Here is a 19727-nt window from a genome sequence, read left to right on the forward strand (position 1 = left end):
ACACGCCTCCGTGTGCCAAGCAAGGCGCCCTGGGCCTCACCGACACCGTCTTCTCGAGACGGGTGTGATTTATCACCGCCAGCCTTACAAAGTGGGAAACCAGAGACTTCCAGCGTCTTGTCATTCACATCTAAAATTTCCTGACTCAGAGCCGAGGCTCTTTCCATTGGCGCCCTGCCTGCCTCTCCACTGAGTTCTTGTTCAGGGAAAGGAAACAGCCCGAGAAGAACTCTTTCCAGTTCCCAGTCTTCCCAAGCTCAGGCGGTCTGGGTGAAAGCAGAGCTGAGCGACTGCGCAGCGCGTCTTCCCGGCCGCAGGGATCCGAAGAGCCAGGGCGACAGCAGCGCTCCCCGCCTCACATCCTCCAGCCTCCCAGGCTTTCCCCTTGCGGCGGGACCCTCGCTTGGCTTCCTGCCGACATGGAACTCCGTGCTGCGGGCACGGGCCACCCAGACCCGGGGGCGCGCCACACGGAGACAGGATCCCCAACACGCAGCCGGAGCGCCGATCCCAGCTTGGCCCCGGCCTCCGGGTACGGGCTTGACAGCTCCAGTAACGACCCGAATGCGCGGGGCTGAGGCCAGGGGCACGGCGCCTCTGCGCTCCAGCGGCGGTGCGCCTCCCGCACCCGAGCACCCAGAGGACCCAGAGGACCGAAGAAGCCCGGGGGCGGAGGGGCTCTGCAGCCGCATCTCCATCCCGGGGCCCTCTTTCCCAGCGGCTGGTACTGGCTGGGCTCGGGGTCGCTCTCCATCCAGGAGTCCCGAGGACCGCGGACGCGGGGCTGGAGGCGCTGCCGTCCGCGCGCAGCCACCAGCCCTCGGGGCACCCTTACCTCCAGGTCGGGCGGCTTCTCGGAGGACGACGGGCGCGAGTGATGGGTCCCCGCGGCTCGGCTGTTCCCGGGCATCGCGGCGGCGACGCGCGGGGCGGGGATGGGGCAGAACGGGGTCCCGGGCAGCGGACTCAGCCCTCGGGCTGCTGGAGGCACGGGCTTGGCGCGCTCCGCACGGCCCTTCGCGTGACTGCGGCGGAGCCCCAAGGGTGGAGGATTGGCGGCGGGCGCGGCGGGTCCCCGGCTCTGGCCCCTTCCCGCCCTGCCCCCGGAGTAGTGCTGGAGCCGGGGGCGGGGACGCGGTCTCGTCCGGGGCGGGGGCGGTGGGGGCGGGACGCTAGGGGCTGAGCGGATCCGAGGGGCAGTGCGGGGTTAGAGGCTAAGCTGGCGAAGGGTCCCAGCCGTGCGCCCTGGGCGTGTGACTGCGCTTAGCTTTCTGTATCAATAAAATAGGAACAAGACCTTCCTCCCAGGGTTGTTGCGAGAATTAAAGGAGTTACTGTATTCAGTTGCTGCCACTGGCAGCTGCCCGGTAAATTATGTTTCCTTCCGAGTGGAACCCCCTGGAGAGCTGGGTGTGGACCCAGAGAAGGGCCTCCTGGGGCAGATACCTCAGAGAAGGGGTGTGCTAACCTTCCTCCCTTCCCTGGTGCACCCCAGTGTCAGCCTGGCCAGGAACTTGGGGTTACCAGAGCCTCTGAATTTGGAAAGAAAGCAGATTAGATTTTCATGAGACTATTCCTGATTTTTTTTAATGTTGGGATGAATTTTAAAATAATAATAATAAATGTTTACATGGGTTTTTTTTTTTTTTTTTTTTTTTTTGCTTGTAGGGCAGGCAGTGCTGGGCTCCTGCACCAGTGAACTTCACTGAAAAGTGAAAGTGTTAGTTGCTCAGTCCTGTCTGACTCTTTGTGACCCCATGGACTGTAGCCTGCCAGGCTCCTCTGTCTATGGGGTTCTCCAAGAATACTGGAGTGGGTTGCCATTTCCTTCTCCAGGGGACTCTTCCCGGACCAGTGATCAAATCCCTCTCTCCTGCGTTGGCAGGTGGATTCTTTACCACTGAGCCACCAGGAAAGCCCAAGAAATTCACTAATACTTCTCAAAGGAGGAAGAAGCCTGGCAGGGCAGGGACTGACCCTGGTCACCTAGCAAGAGGCACAGTGTTCCTCTGGGCTCATCAGGACTACTCTGTGCTTGGTACTGATGGATGCCAAGGTCCAGGTAGGGTACTGTGGTGGGCAGAATTATCACCCACCCACCCCAAGATTCCAGATCCTAATGCCTAGGACTGCGAATCTGTCACTTTACTCCTCTAAAGCAGGAGTCCCCAACCTTCCAGATCTCATGCCTGATGATCTGAAATGGAGTTGATGTAATAATAATAGAAATGAAGTCGCAATAAATGTGTCCCCACACCATCCCACCACCCCATCTGTGGAAAAGTTGTCTTCCATGAAATTGGTCCTTGGTGCCAAAAAGTTTGAGGACAAATGCTCTAAAAAGACTTCACAGTACTGTTACTAATCAGTTGATCTTAAAACACAGATTGTCCTGGATTATCTAAAGTCACTCAGTGCAATCACAGGAGCCCTTAGAAACAGAGGAGGAACGCAGAACGAGAGGTGAGAGATGGTGGTCCTGGAAGGACTCGGTGTGCCTGATGGGAATGCTGCTGTCCTGAAGATGAAGGGGAGCTACAAGGAACCGAATCTGCCATCAACTTAAATGAGCCTGAATGGGAATTCTCCCCAGAATCTCCAGGAAAGAACACACCAACTTTGTTTCAGTGGCTTGAGACTCAGAGCGTAGAATCCAGCCATACCTTCCTGGACTTCTGACCACAGACCGCGCTAATACATCGATGTTCATTTAAGCCCCTGAGTTTGTGGCACTTGGTTACATGCAAGAGAAAATGAATATAGGACCCTAGACTGCTTTTCAATGCCAGAGTCAAATTCTTTCGGTGAGGCTGGCCTGCAGTGAGAAGGGCAGGTGGCCCCAGATCCTTAGTAGGCATGCTGGGCACTGCATTTGCCACCATCCACCTCTTCTGGTTTTCCCCCCCTCAATTCAAGCTTTACACCCTCTGGGAGGCCCTTCCTCAACTTCTCCCAGCAGTGGATCACTTCCTCTCTGTGGTCCCATGCTCTTCATGAAAACAGCCATGTGGTACCTCAGTTCTTCTATTTGTATATGTTGTCACACACCACCGGGCCACCAGCACCTGGTGGAGGAGGGACTGGGAACCGTGATGTCTGAATCTCCAGTGCCTGGCACAGAGCAGGCACGTGGCAGGTAAGTGAAATGCAAAAACGGAATTCATAGCAGCTTGTGGCCGGTGGTTCTTGTTTACAGGGTGTCTGCAATAATGAGTTCTTGTCACTGTTTATTGTGTGGATTACCCTAAAACTCTCTACATGCTCTTGAGAAAAGACAGTGATTCTATTTCTATCCAAAATCATGACGTATGGAATGGTTGTTTTATGGTGGGGTCTTTTAAAATGGCTTTTCATCAATACAGTGTAAATGTGCGCATTGTAAAGCAGAAGAGTGAAAGTGAGCTCTCTCAGTCGTGTCCGACTCTTTGTGACCCCGTGGACCGTAACCTACCAGGCTCTTCTGTCCATGGGATTTTCCAGGCAAGAATACTGGAGTGGGTTGCCATTTCCTTCTCCAGGGGATCTTCCCGACCCAGCAATTGAACCCGGGTCTCCTGCTTTGCGGGCAGACGCTTTACTGTCTGAGCCACCAGGGAAGCCCTTTTAAAGTAAAAACAACTCATCAAAGATAACCATGGTTAGTGCATTTCGGCGAGCAGCCTTCTCCGCATCTCTCTATGTGTGCACACAAACATACATGTATGCAGTTCTGTGTACATGAGATTATATTCTACCCTGAAGATGCTGTTGATCTTCTATCTACATCCTTCCTACCCAGGAACCCAGAATCAGGCCAGACTTCTACCCTCACTAGAGGAGAATCCTTAATGAGGATTCTCACTAAGAGAATCTATACAGGCTAATCTATACAAGGTGTTTCCTGCCAACAGTTACCAAGGGAAGAATGTAACTTAAGGTAGCTCAACCCATTTTTAAAAAGGCATGGGCTGGGCTTCCCTGGTGGTTAAGAACCCGCCTCCCAATGCAGGGGACACTGGTTTGATCCCTGGTCTGGGAAAATCTCACATGCTGCCAAGCAGCTAAGCTCGTGTGCCACAACTGCTGAGCCTGTGCTCCGGAGCTCAGGAGTCACAGCTTCAGGAGCCTGCCCACCTGAGATCCCATGCTCCACCGCAAGAGAAGCACCAAAACTGGAGAGAAGCCTCTGCTCGCCACACCTAGAGAAAGCCCACTCTCAGCAATGAAGAACCCCACACACAGCCTGAAAATACTTTTAAAAAAGCTATTGGCTTGAGAGCAAAGACTTTTTCTCTCTCTTCCCTCCCTTTCTATAAATGTAAATTTTTAAAACTCAAGAAACACATTTTCCTAATGGCCACTGACAACCGTCTTCCAGCCAGCCTTGGGTAAGGATGATGCTGTGGATGGTAGAGCAGAGAGATATATACAGGCATCCAGGTCTCTGAGGACCTTGTGGAGAGACTGCTTTTTGGTACCTCCCTCCTTACAACTGTCTAACTGTTGTAGGAAGGGGGACCCCTTCCAGGGCCCGAAACTGGGCTCTTGTCTAACACTCGGAAATGCATTGTCCGAGGAGACGCATGTGCTGACAAAGCAAGAGATTTTATTGGGAAAGGGCACCTGGGTGGAGGGCAGTAGGGAAAGGGAACCCAGGAGGACTGCTCTGCCGCGTGGCTCGCAGTCTCGGGTTTTATGGTGATGGGATTAGTTTCCGGGTTGTCTTTAGCCAGTTATCTGACTCAGAGTCCTTCCTGGTGGTGCACACCTTGTTCAGCCAAGATGGATGCCAGAGAGGATTCTGGGAGGTGGTCTGACATGTGGTGTCCTCTTTTGAACTTTCCTGAACTCTTCCGGTTGATGGTGGCTTATTAGTCCCGTGTTCCTTACCAGGACCTCCTGTCATAAAACGCATGCAATGGTTACTATGGTGCCTGGCCAGGGTGGGCAGTTTCCGTCAGTGTGCCTCCCCTAATATAAGCTTTGCCCTTAGAATGGTGTGTGTGTGTTAGTTGCTCAGTCGTGTCCAACTCTTTGTGACCCATGGACTGTATCCCGCCAGGCTCCTCTGTCCATGGGATTCTCCAGGCAAGAATACTGGAGCGGGTTGCCATTCCCTTCTCCAGGGGATCTTCCTGACCCAGAGGTCGAACGTGGGTCTTTCTCCTGAACTGCAGGCAGATTCTTTACCAACTGGGCCACCAGGGAAGCCCAGGCCCTGAGAATTATGTGAGCTGTATCATAGGACCCAGGAGACAAAATGTGGTAGACCTCTATGGCTGATGTGGCGGGGTGGGGCGGGGGGGGGGCGGTGGAAGCAAGATAGTTAAGGGTGGTAGTATCCTGCAAGGAGTTTGATCTCTTTTGTATACAATTTTAAAAGGATGCATATACCTCTATTTTCTGATAAATGCATAAAGTATTTTCCTGAAAGGATACATCAGGAAACTGTAATCGGTTTGCCTTTGAGCACAAAACTGAAACAACAGGGAAAATAGAAACATGAAGTGAGAAGAACTTTTTTTCCTCTCATTTTATACTTTTCAGTAAGGTTTCATTTTCACTCTATTACTATCACGTGTTTGCACATCATAAACTTCACAAGGATGAGGGATGGAACTTAAGTGGCAATTTTGGATGTTTAATGAAAGAATATTTTCTGTAATGGAAAAGATTAACATTGATGATTATGTCTGAAAATGCCTGTTCCTGGCAGCATCTCTGCTAGTAGGGAGAATATACATTTGCAGGGTAAGAAGGAATTCAGTTTAGAAAGCACTGCTTTTAGAGGCCAGCTGAAACAAAGCATTCACCGTGTTACAGCCTTTTGGAGTACTAAATTGGTTTACCAGAGTGACCATAGAAGTGCCGCAGACTGGGGAGGTGAGGGACTTCAACAATAGAAATTTGTTTTCCCACTGTCCTAGAGGCTAGAACTTCAAGTTCAAGGTGTTGGCAGGTTGGTCTCTTCTGAGGCTTCTCCCTTTGGCTTGTAGATGGCCATCTTCTCCTCCTTGTGTCTTGACATGGGTTCCCGCTCTGCCCGTCCATGCCCAAATTTCCCTCTCTTATAAGAACAATGATTACTTGCAAGCTGTTGATGGAAACCACCCCACCCCACTTCCAGATATTTCCATTCAACAAATACTTACTGAAAACCTTTTATTTTTCAGACACTGTATGAGAAGCTTGGCAAATATCCACCCAAAATGATTTCATTTTAACTTAATTACCTTTGTAAAAAACAAAAACAACCCTAACTCTGAAACTTCCCTGGTGGATTAGTGGTTAAGAATCTGCCTCCAAATGCAGCAGATGTGAGTTCCACCCCAGGTTAGAGAACTAAGATCTCATATGCTGTAGGGCAACTAAGCCTGTGTGCCTCAACTAGAGAGAAGTTCATATGCCACAAAAGATAATGTGGCAAAAAAATAAACTTCACATTTTGAGGTGCTGGGGGGTTAGCTCTTCAGTACATGAATTTGGAGTGGTGGAGGACATAATTAGGCCCATACAGATGTTGGTTACACTTCCCTGGTGGCTCAGTGGTAAAGAATTCACCTGCCAATGCACAAGACGTGAGTTTGATCCCTTGGTCAGGAAGACCCCGTGGAGAAGAGAATACCAACCCACTCCTGTATTCTTACCTGGAGAATCCCATGGAAAGAGGAGCCTGGCGGGCTGCAGTCCATGGGATCACAGAGAGTTGGACACAACCAAGCGACCAAGCATGCCGGCACCCCACTTTAGAATTAAGAAAAAAGAAGCTCAGAGAGGAGAATCAAGCTGTCCTAGGTCACACAGCTTGGAAGTGTAGCACCAGGATTACAAACCCAGAGCTACGGGCATTGTGGAATTTCCACTCCACTCACTCTGCTCTGTCCAGAAAGAGCTCCTGGGGACTTTCAGTTGAGAAAATGAAAAAAGTTCATATTTTACCAAAGAAGTCTGCCTAATTCTGCCTAACAATCCCATGAGATTTGTAGAAGTATTTTGAACACTGCAAGGCAGCCAGTTAGGACACATGGTTGACAGGTGGTCATGGGTGATAGACAGGTGGTGGTGGTTTAGCTGCTAAGTCGTATCCAACTCTTTGCGACCCCAGGGACTGTAGCCCACCAGGCTTCTCTGTCCTTGGGACTTCCAGGCAAGAATACTGGAGTGGGTTGCCATTTTCTTCTCCAGGGGATCTCCCCGATCAGGGATCCAACCCACGTCTCCTGCATTGGCAGGTGGATTCTTTACTGACTGAGCCACGAGGGACGGTAAGGGGCAAACCTCAAACAGGACTCCCCTGCTGGTCCAGTGGCTGAGACTTTGCACTTCCAATGCAGGGGCTGTGTGTTCGATCCCTGGTCCTGGGAACTAATGTTCCACGTGCTATGCATCCAAAGTGAATAAATACATTGTAAAAGAACAACAACAACAAAAACCCTTCTCAAACGTATTTCTCTGGCAGCACAACTCAACTGCCATCCTGCTGTCTTTGACTCCATCCAGCGCCCCCTTCTCACACGCTCTGCTCCAGCCTCGCTGGCTTCCATTCCGTTTCTCCAACACTCCTCAGGGTCTTTGCTCCAGCCACGCCTTCAGCCCAGATGGCTGGTTCCCCCGCACCCAGCTGCCCAGCTCCCTGCCCCTCCAGTGTTTGCTCAGCCCCCACCTTCTCGGGGGCCCTGACTGTCCCACTTGATTCTCCTGCCCACTCCCATCCTTCTGACCCCTCTCCTCGTCTCTTACTTTCTTGCATTGCCCTTATCACCTTCAACCCTACAATTTCTCATCTCACGTTTATTGTTTATTATCCATAGATAATGATGTACTGTCCACAAGGGTAGAAATCTTGATCTTGTCCACAGACAGTTCTCAAAGCATCTGATACAGTATCTGGAAAATAAAAGGTTTTCGGTAAGTGTGTGTTGAGTGGAAATTTCTGGAAGTAGTGTGGAATGGCTTCCATGAAGACCTTCCAATTAACCACAGAAAAGAGGATGTAGGAGGTTATTCTGTGCTTTCGGTTCCCAGAGGACACAGTTTTCTCAGGGCTCCCTGGCCCCCTCCCCCGTGCCCCGTGGGAACCCACAGCTACGTTTGGCATCTTGCCTGTGTTCTCACTGGGGGTGATGGCTTGTTTCCCCCTCCCCTGCCCCTGGCTGAAGGCTCAGGGCCAGAACTCCAATCTGAACTACCTAGGTATTCTTTGAAGCCACATGAGAGTCCAAAAATAGTTCTCAGCCTAAAGTGCTGATCTATTCCAAGTTGAAAATTTTATAAACAAAACTGAGTTATTAAAGCAAAGGATGAAATGAAGCATCACTGTGGATGATTTCACATAAAAGCTGTTTATAGTTCTATTTTGTTGGAGTCATTTCTTCTTTTGTGAAGTCTCTGCTTTTGAAAAAAGCAGTTCTCTAAGGGCTTCCCTGGTGGTCCAGCAGTTAAGACTCTGAGCTTCCACTGCGGGTGGGGCGTGGGTTTAATCTCTGGCCAGGGAACTATGATCCCACATGCCGCATGGCCACAATAAATAAATAAATTGTAAAAAAGAAAAGCAACAAAGAACAACTTCTTTATATTAAAAAAAAAAAGGAGTTCTCGCCTTAGTTTCTTGGTATGAGAAGTGAGCCAAATTGCCAAGTCTAGGAAGCAGTCCCCAGAAGACTGCCATCACTTCCGACATCAATCACAAATTTGGGGCGTTCCCAAGGCCACCAATAATTTGCTGTAAAGACTCACAGAACTCATTGAAAGCTGTTATGCTCATAGCTGAGGTTTATTACAAGGAAGGATACAAATGAAAACCAGCCAAGGGCAGAGTGCATAGGACAGAGTCCATGGAATAGAGTGCTCTGCAACACAGAGCTTCCTTCCAGTCATCTGATCTGCTGGAGTCCTGGACAGTGGCCTCCTGGCTGTGACGCGTGGCAGTGAGCACAGATGACTCAAGAGTTTCCACTGGCCGACAATGGAATGATCTGAACACTAATGAGGAATACAATGCAATAGATAGAAACATATTATGTGTGTTAAAATCTCTGCGTTTCTAATGATCCTTTTAAAAGATAGCTACAGAATGCTAGGAAACTAAATCGTTATTTGGAAAACTGGTAAACAGAGGGGAAGGTGCGAGCACCTGTCTCACCTTTCTCCATTAAATGATACTCAGAGTAATTAAGAGTGAATGACAGGGACTTCCCTGGTGGTCCAGTGGTTAAGAATCTGCCTGCCGATGCAGGGGATGCAGGTTCAATCCCTGGCCCAGGAAGATTCCACATGCTGTGGAACAGCTAAGCCTGTGTGCCACAGCTGCTGAAGTTTGCGTGCCTAGAAGCCCTGCTCCACAAGAGAAGCCACCGCAACGAGAAGCCCTCGCACCACAACTAGAGAGAGCCCACATGCAGCAACAAAGACCCACACAACCAAAAATAAATTTTTTTAAAGAGTGGCTGATGGGAAGTTTCTCTTTATTGAAGTGTTCCAGCTGAATAATGAAGAACTGTGGAATTAAAATATGACCATTTGCAATCCATGATGAGTCAATGAATTCAGGCAATGATTATCCATGACTTCTAATGTAAAGAGAGAGAGAGAAGAGATGTCTTTTGCATCCTTATAGGAGAACATACCCCTGCCTTTGGCATACTCTTGCCCCAAACTGGAACCTAATATGATCAAAACTCTAGATCAAACGATCAGTTTTGAGGACTACAGGCATAGTTCGATACTGCAGGTTTGGTTCCAGACCCCTCAATAAAGTGAATATTGCAACAAAGCAAGTCACATGAATTTTTTGGTTTCTCAGTTATGTTTATACTGTAGTCTATTAAGTGTGCAATAGCACTATTTCTTTAAAAAATGTACATACCTTCATTTTAAAATGTGATATTGCTAAAAAAAATACCAACCATCATCTGTCAATGCAGGGTTGCCACAAACCTTCAACTTGTAAAAAATGCAATTTCTGCAAAGCAAAATAAAGCGAAATACAATAAAACACATTATGCCTGCATAAAGAACTAAGGAATGTGTTTAATGACACCAAAGGGATGTGACTAATAAAATTCTGATTTTATTAATATTTCTGTATTAATATCAGGATATTTCCATAAATCACCTGATTTCTTTAACAAATACATTGAAAAAGAAATTTGAACTGACTATATATTTAGTAATATAAAGGCATTATTAAATTTTTAGATGTGACAATGGTGTTTAGATTATTTTTCAGAGTCCTTATACCAAAATGTTGATGGATAAAGTAACAGGAGATCTGAGATTGCGTTAAACTGATCTAGGCTGATGGCAAGCAAATAGGTGTATGCTAAGCTTCCAAGGTGGCGCAGTGGTAAAGAATCCGCCTGCCGATGCAGTAGATGTGAGTTCAATCCCTGGGTCAGGAAGATCCCCTGGAGAAGAGAATACCAACCCACTCCAGTATTCTTGCCTGAAAAATGCCAGGGACAGAGCAGTCTGGTGGGTGACTGAGCAAAATATAATACATATATATACAATATAATATATATATTATTTGTTCTATGCTAACAAATATAATTTACAGAATGAGTACATATAACTCATTCTGGAAGTGAGTTTGGAAATTATATTTGGAAATACATATTTGTTAGAATATACTGAAAATTTTTTGAAAATTATATTTGTTAGAATACATTTATTACAGGAAATTAAATGTATTCACCTATCATGCAGCAGCACCTGCTGCTGCTGTTCAATCCCTAAGCTGTATCTGACTCTTTTCGACCCCATAGACTGTAGTCCACCAGGCTCCTCTGTCCATGGGATTCTCCAGGCAAGAATACTGGAGTGGGTTGCCATTTCCTCCAGGGGATCTTCTCAATCCAGGGATTGAACACGTGTCTTCTGCATTGGCAGGTGGGCTACAGAATCACCAGGGAAGCCCCATTTATGGGGGACATAGGAACAAATTACGTATAAGCATAAAAATACATATTGGAATAAGATAAAATCTGGGAAGACACTGTTACCAAAGGGCTTGTTCACATAGTTTTTGAATGGATGATAGATGGTAGTATTTGAATTCCAATGAATCCCTCTGAGAGAGGGATTGGTATCGTAATTTGATTTTAATATGTCAAATTTTAATATGTCACTTTGCTTCTGGCCATAGTTTGTTTCAGGCAGACTTCCCACTGAGAATAACTAGAAAATCCTGGCAAAAAAAAATTTTTTTTTAAATCTAAGGCAGCAAGGAGCTGCAGGGAACCTCAGGGAGCCAGCATCCTGGCAAAAAGGAACCTAGAGAGTGAGCTTGAACTTGAGCTTGAACTTGGCTTGATTCTCCTTTCAAGGCATTTGCCAGTTGGCAAGTGGGGACTGACAGGCTGAGCCAAGAGCAGCAGATGAGATGCTGACATGCTGAAGGGAGAGCTGGTGATGTGTCAGAGCTGGGAGGACAAACACTCGGGGGCTTCCCAGGTGGCGCTGGTGGTAAAGAACCCGCCTGCCAATGCAGGAGACGTAAGAGACAAGGGTTTGATCCCTGGATTGGGAAGATCGCCTGGAGCAGGGCATGGCAACCCACTCCAGTATTCTTGCCTGGAGAATCCCATGGACAGAGGGCCTGGCAGACTACAGTCCCTGGGGTCACAAAGAGTCGGACACGACTGAGGCGACTAAGAACATGTGCACCAACAAACACTCGGGTTCAGGACCAAACGAAGAACACCTCAGGCTTTCAGGATGGACCCTGAAGGTATACAGTCTATAACGAAGTATGAAGTAGAAGTAGATCCACCTTTATAAGGACTGAAGCCTACCTTCTAATTCACTCAGTCCCTAATGGGACACAGTTATGTTAGTCTCTAGTAAGTCAAAGATGAATGTCGTAAGGTCTAGGGAAAATATCAAAAGTAAAAGAATGCATAATTAATGAACTAATAAAGACAGAAAAGGGAATAATAAGTTCTGCCCTGGAAGCAAGATAAATTCTCTCTGGATTACGATATTGTCCAAAGATTCAAATTATCAAGAATTTCTTTTAGGGAATTCCCTGGTGGTGCAGGGGTTAGGACTCAGTGCTTTCATTGCCAGGAGTCCTGGTTCAATCCCTAGTAGGGAACTATGATCCTGTAAGCTGTGTGGTACTGCCAGAACAAGACAAAAGACAAGTCACAGATCCAAGAAACTATGAACACAAGATGGATCAATACAAACAAAAACTCACTTAAAAACCGCACATCAAATTACCAAAACTTAAAGGAGAAAATGCTAAAACTGGCCAGAAGAAAGGTATAAATTCATGCTACCATGAAAGACACAAAAGCAAAGCTTATGATTGACTTCTCAGCCCAAAGAAAAGGTAATGATACCTTCAAAGCAACAAAGAAAAATAACTGATAACCTAGAATTCTATACCCTGAAAATTATCCTTCCAAAGCAAAAGTGAAATAAGGATAATTAGGCAAATTACAATGGAGAAATTTCTTTAGCAGCAGACTTGCTACAGAATATATTAAGTGGATTTTTTAGGTAGAAGGAAAATAATTCTACATGGAAGCACAGAGACACGAGGAGGTATGAAGAGCAATAAAAAGCAACTTATTCACCCAATAAACATGTGGGTGAATCTTAATGATTATTGGCTGTGTAAAACAACAATAATAACTGTTTGTAGGATTAAAATATATACAGAGAATTTACATAAAAGTAACCAGGACTATGAACAAAGCTAGTGGAGGTGATGGAATTCCAGCTGAGCTATTTCAAACCTGAAAGATGATGCTGTGAAAATGCTGCACTCAATATGCCAGCAAATTCGGAAAACTCAGCAGTGGCCACAGGACTGGAAAAGGTCAGTTTTCATTCCAATCCCAAAGAAAGGCAACACCAAAGAATGCTCAAACTACTGGACAATTGCACTCATCTCACACGCTAGTAAAATGCTCAAAATTCTCCAAGCCAGGCTTCAGCAATATGTGAACCGTGAACTTCCAGATGTTCAAGCTGGATTTAGAAAAGGCAGAGGAACCAGAGATCAAATTGCCAATATCCACTGGATCATGGAAAAAGCAAGAGAGTTCCAGAAAAATATCTATTTCTGCTTTAATGACTATGCCAAAGCCTTTGACTGTGTGGATCACAATAAACTGTGGAAAATTCTGAAAGAGATGGGAATGCCAGACCACCTGACCTGCCTCTTGAGAAACTTACATACAGTCAGGAAGCAACAGAACTGGACATGGAACAACAGACTGGTTCCAAATAGGAAAAGGAGTACTTCAAGGCTGTATATTGTCACCCTGCTTATTTAATTTATATGCAGAGTACATCATGAGAAACGCTGGGCTGGAAGAAGCACAAGCTGGAATCAAGATTGCCGGGAGAAATATCAATAACCTCAGATATGCAGATGACACCACCCTTATGGCAGAAAGTGAAGAGGAACTAAAAATCCTCTTGATGAAAGTGAAAGAGGAGAGCGGAAAAAAAAGCTCAACATTCAGAAAACTAAGATCATGGCATCTGGTCCCATCACTTCATGGGAAATAGATGGGGAAACAGTGGAAACAGTGTCAGACTTTATTTTTTTGGGCTCCAAAATCACTGCAGATGGTGATTGCAGCCATGAAATTAAAAGACGCTTACTCCTTGGAAGGAAAGTTATGACCAACCTAGACAGCACATTCAAAAGCAGAGACATTACTTTGCCAACAAAGGTCTGTCTAGTCAAGGCTATGGTTTTTCCAGTGGTCATGTATGGACTGTGAAGAAAGCTGAGCACCAAAGAATTGATGCTTTTGAACTGTGGTATTGAAGAAGACTCTTGAGAGTCCCTTGGACTGCAAGGAGATCCAACCAGTCTATTCTAAAGGAGATCAGTCCTTGGTGTTCTTTAGAAGGACTGATGCTAAAGCTGAAACTCCAATACTTTGGCCATCTCATGTGAAGAGTTGACTCATTGGAAAAGACTCTGATGCTGGGAGGGATTGGGGGCAGGAGGAGAAGGGGACGACAGAGGATGAGATTGCTGGATGGCATCACCGACTCAATGGACAAGAGTTTGGGTGAACTCCAGGAGTTGGTGGTGGACAGGGAGGCCTGGCGTGCTGCAATTCATGGGGTCGCAAAGTGTCGGACATGACTGAGTGACTGAACTGAACTGAACTGAACTGAACCAGGGCACAAAGCGACCCAGTTATAAAGTGGGGAAATGACACTTCTCCAAAGAAGACATACTAGGGACAAGTAAACACATGAAAAGATATTCAACATCACTCATCATTAGGAAAAAGCAATTTGAAAATCACAGTGACACACCACTTCACATGGGGCTTCCCTGGTGGCTGTGTTGATAAAGAATCTGCCTGCAGCGCAGGAGCACGGCAGCTACATTCCATGGGGTCGGAAGAGTCAGGCATAACTTAGCAACTAAACCACTACTTCACATGAGAATGTTTGTGATAAAACAAAATTTAAAAAAATAGCAAAGAACAAAGTTGGAGGACTCACACTTCTGATTACTAAACTTACTACAAAACCACAGTAATGAAACAGTGTGGTGCTGGCATAAGAACAGACACATAGATCAATGGAATAGAATAGACGGCCTAGAAATAAACCCTAACATATACCATCAATTGATTTTCAGCAAGGATGGCAAGGCCATTCAATGGGGAAAAGACAAGTCTCCTCAACAGATGATGTTGGGACAACTGAACATCCACATGAATGAGGTTGAAACTTTACCTTATACAATATACAAAAAGTAACTCGAAAATGAATCAAAGACCTGAATGTAAGAGCTAAAACTATACAATTCTTAGAGGAAAACACAGGGAAACACTTTCATGACATGGGATTTGCAATGATTTCTTGGTATGATACCGAACGCACAGGTAACAACAAAAAGAGTTGTAGAGGAAACCAGTTCTATTTGCATACATACATTAAATGAACTTACAACAAATGTAAGTCTAATACTGTAAATGGCAATATCTTTTGCTTGGCAAGCACTTCGAAATGCAAACTCAACAGTGGTAGTTAATGTATCATTCAAAAGACACTCTTGTAATCATTTAACTCATTACACTTGACTATTCAGCCTGTAAATCCCCAGTAATCATCACCTCAAAGCCAGTTGACCATTATCAAGTCTACTAAAGTGCCCCACTGAAACAATGTACCCAGGAGAAAAATACAAAATCTCAAGTCAGGGGCACACTAGCTTTTTAAGAGGGATTTAAATCTTATACCTCTGAACTCCTTCCCATCAGCTCTATTCATCCTTCTGGCCCGAGTTACCTCCTGCTAAAACAAGAGGATTTGGGGACTTCCCTAGTGGTCCAGTGGCTAAGACTCTGCATTCCCAATGCAGGGAGCCTGGTCAGGGAACTAAACCCCACGTGCTGTAACTGAGATTCCACATGCCTCAATGAAGACCAAGGATCCCACGTGCCACACTAAAACCCTGCACGGCCAAATAAAAAAAAATAAATATTTTTTAAAATGAAAATAAAACAAGGGCAATTTTCTATGGTTTCTGCCAGGTCTATGTGTCTAAGGTTCTCCCATATTCAAGGCTCCCGTGTACATGATCTGGCTTATTTTTAACCCAAGGGCCACTTAGGGATGAGACATGGATTCCACGTGAAGTGCAAATTGCAATATCAGCAGTGACCCAAGCACACCACGTCAGGCTGCCAAAACTGGCTTTTAAACATGCCTCAGAGCTATTGAACGATACCAAACTCCTCATTCTACAACTGAGAAAACGAAGATTCAGGGAAATGAAGTTTTTTCTTTGGATTATCCTACTTATCTATTCCACTTAAGATTTAGTTCAGTCACCCACAAATAAGCCTCTTGTAACCACTCCCCGCCTGTCACTCAACACCAAATGTTTACTGAGTGTCTGCTACTGTGCAAACCTCAGAGGCTAAAAAATCCACTGGCAATGACAGAGACCCAGGTTTGATCCCTGGATCAGGAAGATCTCCTGGAGAAGAGAATGACTACCCACTCCAGTATACTTGCCTGAAGAATCCCATGGATGGAGGAGCCTGGCGGGCTACAGCCTATGGGTCACACAGAGTCAGACATGAATGAGCAACTAACACCATGTACCAGCCATTATTGTAGGCACTTGGGACTCATCAATATACAACTGAAACAAACAAACAAAACAAAAAGAAAATCCACCCTCAAGTAGCTTACATAGAAGCAGGGGAGCTGGAGATAAACAGTTTTTGTATTCGATAAGTATTGGGTTGGCCAAAATGTTTGTTTGGATTTTTGGGAACATATTATGGAAACCCTGGATGAATTTTTTTGCCAGCCCAATAAATTCTACAGGATGTAGAGGGCGGTAAGGATGGAGTAGGGGAACAAAGCAGGAAAACAGAGAGCAGAAGTACCAGAGAGCGGGGATTTGTTGGGCTTGTGACTTTTAAATAGGTCCCACTGAGAAAGTGGCAGTTGACAAAACCTAAAGGCAGTGAAGGAGTCAGTCCTGAAGGTGTCTAGGGGGAAAGTATACCAAGCAGGAAGACTGCACCTGGAAACGTTCTCAGGCAGCACCCTGCCTAGTGAGCTCAGTAAACAGTGAGCATATGTCTGCTTGAATTACGGTTTTCTCAGACCCTTGCACTGCAAGGAGATCAAAGCAGTCAATCAGAAAGGAAATCAACCCTGAATACCCATTGGAAGGACTGATGCTGGAGCTGCAGTTCCAATACTTTGGCCACCTGATGTGAAGAGCTGACTCACAGGAAAAGACCCTGATGCTGGGAAAGACTGAGGGCAGGAGAAGGGGACGACAGAAGACGAGATGGTTACTGACTGACTCAGTGGACGTGAGTTTGAGCAAGCTCTGGGAAACAGGGAAGGACACCGGAGTGCTGTGGTCCACGGGGTCCCAGAGCGTCAGACACAACCAGCGACTCAACAACAAAGCCGCCTATGTGATTAGCGTGACTGAAGAACCAGTTTTGAATTTTTTAAAACAATTTAGGGACTTCCCTGGTGGTCCAGGGGCTAAGATTCCAAACTCCCAGGGCAGGGAACCCAAGTCTGATACCTGGTCAGGGAACTAGATCGCACACGCTGCAATTAAGAGCTCAAATGCCACACCTAAAACCTCACAGGTGAAAGTGAAAGTCACTCAGTGGTGTCTGACTCTTTGCAACCCATGGACTATACGGTCCACGTAATTCTCCAGGCCAGAGACCCTGCCAATGCAGAGCAGGGCCTCCTGCATTGCAGGTGGATTCTTTACCAGCTGAGCTACCAGGAAAGGCCAAAGGCTCCCATGCCACACCTGAAAAGATCCTGTGTGCTGCAACCCAGACCTGCTGCAGCCAAATAAAATAAATCTATAAAAACAATTTAATGAATTTTAATATAAAAACCAATATTCAACTCAGTCATTGCAGAAATTTTTACACGTCTTTGGAACAATGTGGGTATATGAATCTAACTTTTCAACTAACTTCTACAAATTCTAGAAACTGATCAAATATCTGCACTAAAAATTTACTGTTCAAATTGAGATGTTCGTTTAATTATAACATCTACACCAGATTTCATAGACTTTCAATATAAAAAAGAATTTAAAAACTTCATAATAACTTCTGTATGTAAACTAAAGGAGAAGGCAATGGCAACCCACTCCAGTACTCTTGCCTGGAAAATCCCATGAACGGAAGAGCCTGGTAGGCTGCAGTCCATGGGGTCGCTAAGAGTCAGACACCACTGAGCGACTTCACTTTCACTTTCCACTTTCATGCACTGGAGAAGGAAATGGCAACCCACTCCAGTGTTCTTGCCTGGAGAATCCCAGGGACGGGGGAGCCTGGTGGTCTGCCGTCTATGGGGTTGCACAGAGTCGGACACGACTGAAGCGACGCAGCAACAAATGTAAACTAAATAAAATACATTATTAACAACAATTTCATCTGTTTGCATTTTTAATAAGTTACCAGAAAATTTTAAAAATTTTTTTTTTTCAGAAAATTTAAAGTCACATACTTGGTTCACATTCTACTGCTTCGAGAAAATATAAAGAGGTTGAACTGCCCATGGGGTTAGAAAGAGGCACCACTGAAGTTAGTTAATAATGCAAGGAAATATCTGATGAACGCCAAACAACATTTGCAGTAAGGGCTCTGAGAAGGGAAAGATGGGGATGTAGGAGAGCCAACCAAGTCTTCAACCGGTGGTGGTGGTTTAGTCGCTACGTCTCTGTCTGACTCTTGCGACTCCATGGACTGTAGCCCACCAGGCTCCTCTGTCAGTGGGCTTTCCCAGGCAAAAATACTGGAGTGGGTTGCCATTTCTTTCTCCAGGGGATCTTGCCGACCCCGGGATCGAACTCGGGTCTCTTGCATTGCAGGCGTATTCTCTACCAATCCGCGAGATTCAAGAGACGCACCGCAGGATGTGCCCCGCCCCTGAACGCGTTGGGTCTTTTGACCCCGCCGCCCCGCCGTAGCCGCGCTGCACGGCCCGGGTTCGCGATGGCGGACGTGTCCGAGAGGACACTGCAGTTGTCTGTACTGGTGGCATTCGCCTCCGGAGTGCTCGTGGGCTGGCAGGCAAACCGGCTGCGGCGGCGCTACCTGGACTGGAGGAAGAAGAGGCTGCAAGATAAGCTAGCGGCGACGCAGAAGAAGCTGGATCTGGCCTGAGATCCCCGCCCTGTTGGTCCCCGCCGACTCCCGCGCGACCACCTCGAGGGCATCTAGCCTGTCCCGTGCAGGGCCTCGGCCATAGCTAGGCCCGTCTCACGCCCTGCGCCCGCAGTGCCAGGCTTGTCTTGGAGTTGGTGAGCAGTATTTATAGCAGCGCTTTAAGGGGAGATTTTGGGGATAGACCAATATCTTGCGGCAAGAGGGTTTCAAGGGCCCCAGAAAGAGGAGAAAGTTCTATTTTCCGTGGTAACGCACACTTTCGTTCCATAGTTCAGTTCCCTGCGCGTGTTTAACGGGACTGCCTTAACCACGTGCAAAGTCATTGCACCTTGACAACATTAAGCTTCAAAATGGAAAACACTCGAAAGAATAGAAAGAAAGAAGACGGACCGTGGAGGTGTTCTTACCATCCTTTTCTCTCCCTGATCAGTTTATATTTAAAAATATCTTTGATAGCATCATAGTACATCTTTGCATTCATGCTTTGTCATCTCCAGTCTAAATTCTTAGCTTTTTGGCAGGCTGGGAAAGTGGAAAGAACAGTGGCTTGTAAGTCAGGAGCTTTGAACCTAGTCTTGGCTTTTTCATTAGAGCTCTGCAAACTTTCAGGGTCTCAGTTTTCTTATCTGTAACACCAGATCTTGTTGGTCATGGTTTAAACAGTAAAAATAATTGGAAGTTATCCATTACGTATTTCTAATTTTTATTTTTCTTTTATGTTTCCAACAGCTCACTGAAGATGGATATGGAGAACTGGAGAGAAATAATTCTCCTTGCACTTTATGAATCAATTTTATTTTTAAAATAAAAAATGTAAACGTATTTGAACCTTTTATTAAAAGGGAAAGGAGTATCAGTATCCTTGCATAAAGAGAGCTGGAGCCTCAAAACTGATAATTACTGTTTTTGATCACATACCTTGTTTTCTAAGGAATCTGTGCTAGTTCGTTGGTACAACTGCAAAGCAAAGTTGGTCTAGGAACCATTACCAGTCCCTTTGCTCAGCAGATTTGCTGGAGCCATTCTGGAAACCAAACAACTGTGTAAAAATACCTGAGGTAAGGGAATATATGTAAGACCTTT

At 46.1% G+C, this 19727-nt stretch overlaps 2 protein-coding genes across 2 annotated transcripts in view; one reads left to right on the plus strand and one right to left on the minus strand.

Annotated features, from left to right (window-relative positions):
- The window catches only part of LOC113900903 (two pore calcium channel protein 2-like), a 55035-nt gene extending 53945 nt beyond the window's left edge, over positions 1-1090 (minus strand). The window contains exon 1 of the mRNA XM_027554532.1: positions 836-1090. Coding sequence (XP_027410333.1) covers positions 836-910 — 75 coding nt within the window. The 5' untranslated portion in view covers positions 911-1090. The remainder of the gene's footprint in view (positions 1-835) is intronic.
- Positions 936-19477, plus strand: MTLN (mitoregulin). Its single transcript, XM_027554369.1, has 3 exons — positions 936-1021; positions 18347-18778; positions 19374-19477. The coding sequence occupies exons 1-2, from the start codon at positions 936-938 to the stop codon at positions 18639-18641; spliced, it is 381 nt and encodes a 126-aa protein (XP_027410170.1). The 3' UTR covers positions 18642-18778; positions 19374-19477.
- The last annotated feature ends 250 nt before the right edge of the window (positions 19478-19727 follow it).

Source organism: Bos indicus x Bos taurus, chromosome 11 (assembly GCF_003369695.1).
Source record: "Bos indicus x Bos taurus breed Angus x Brahman F1 hybrid chromosome 11, Bos_hybrid_MaternalHap_v2.0, whole genome shotgun sequence".
NCBI lineage: Eukaryota > Metazoa > Chordata > Mammalia > Artiodactyla > Bovidae > Bos > Bos indicus x Bos taurus.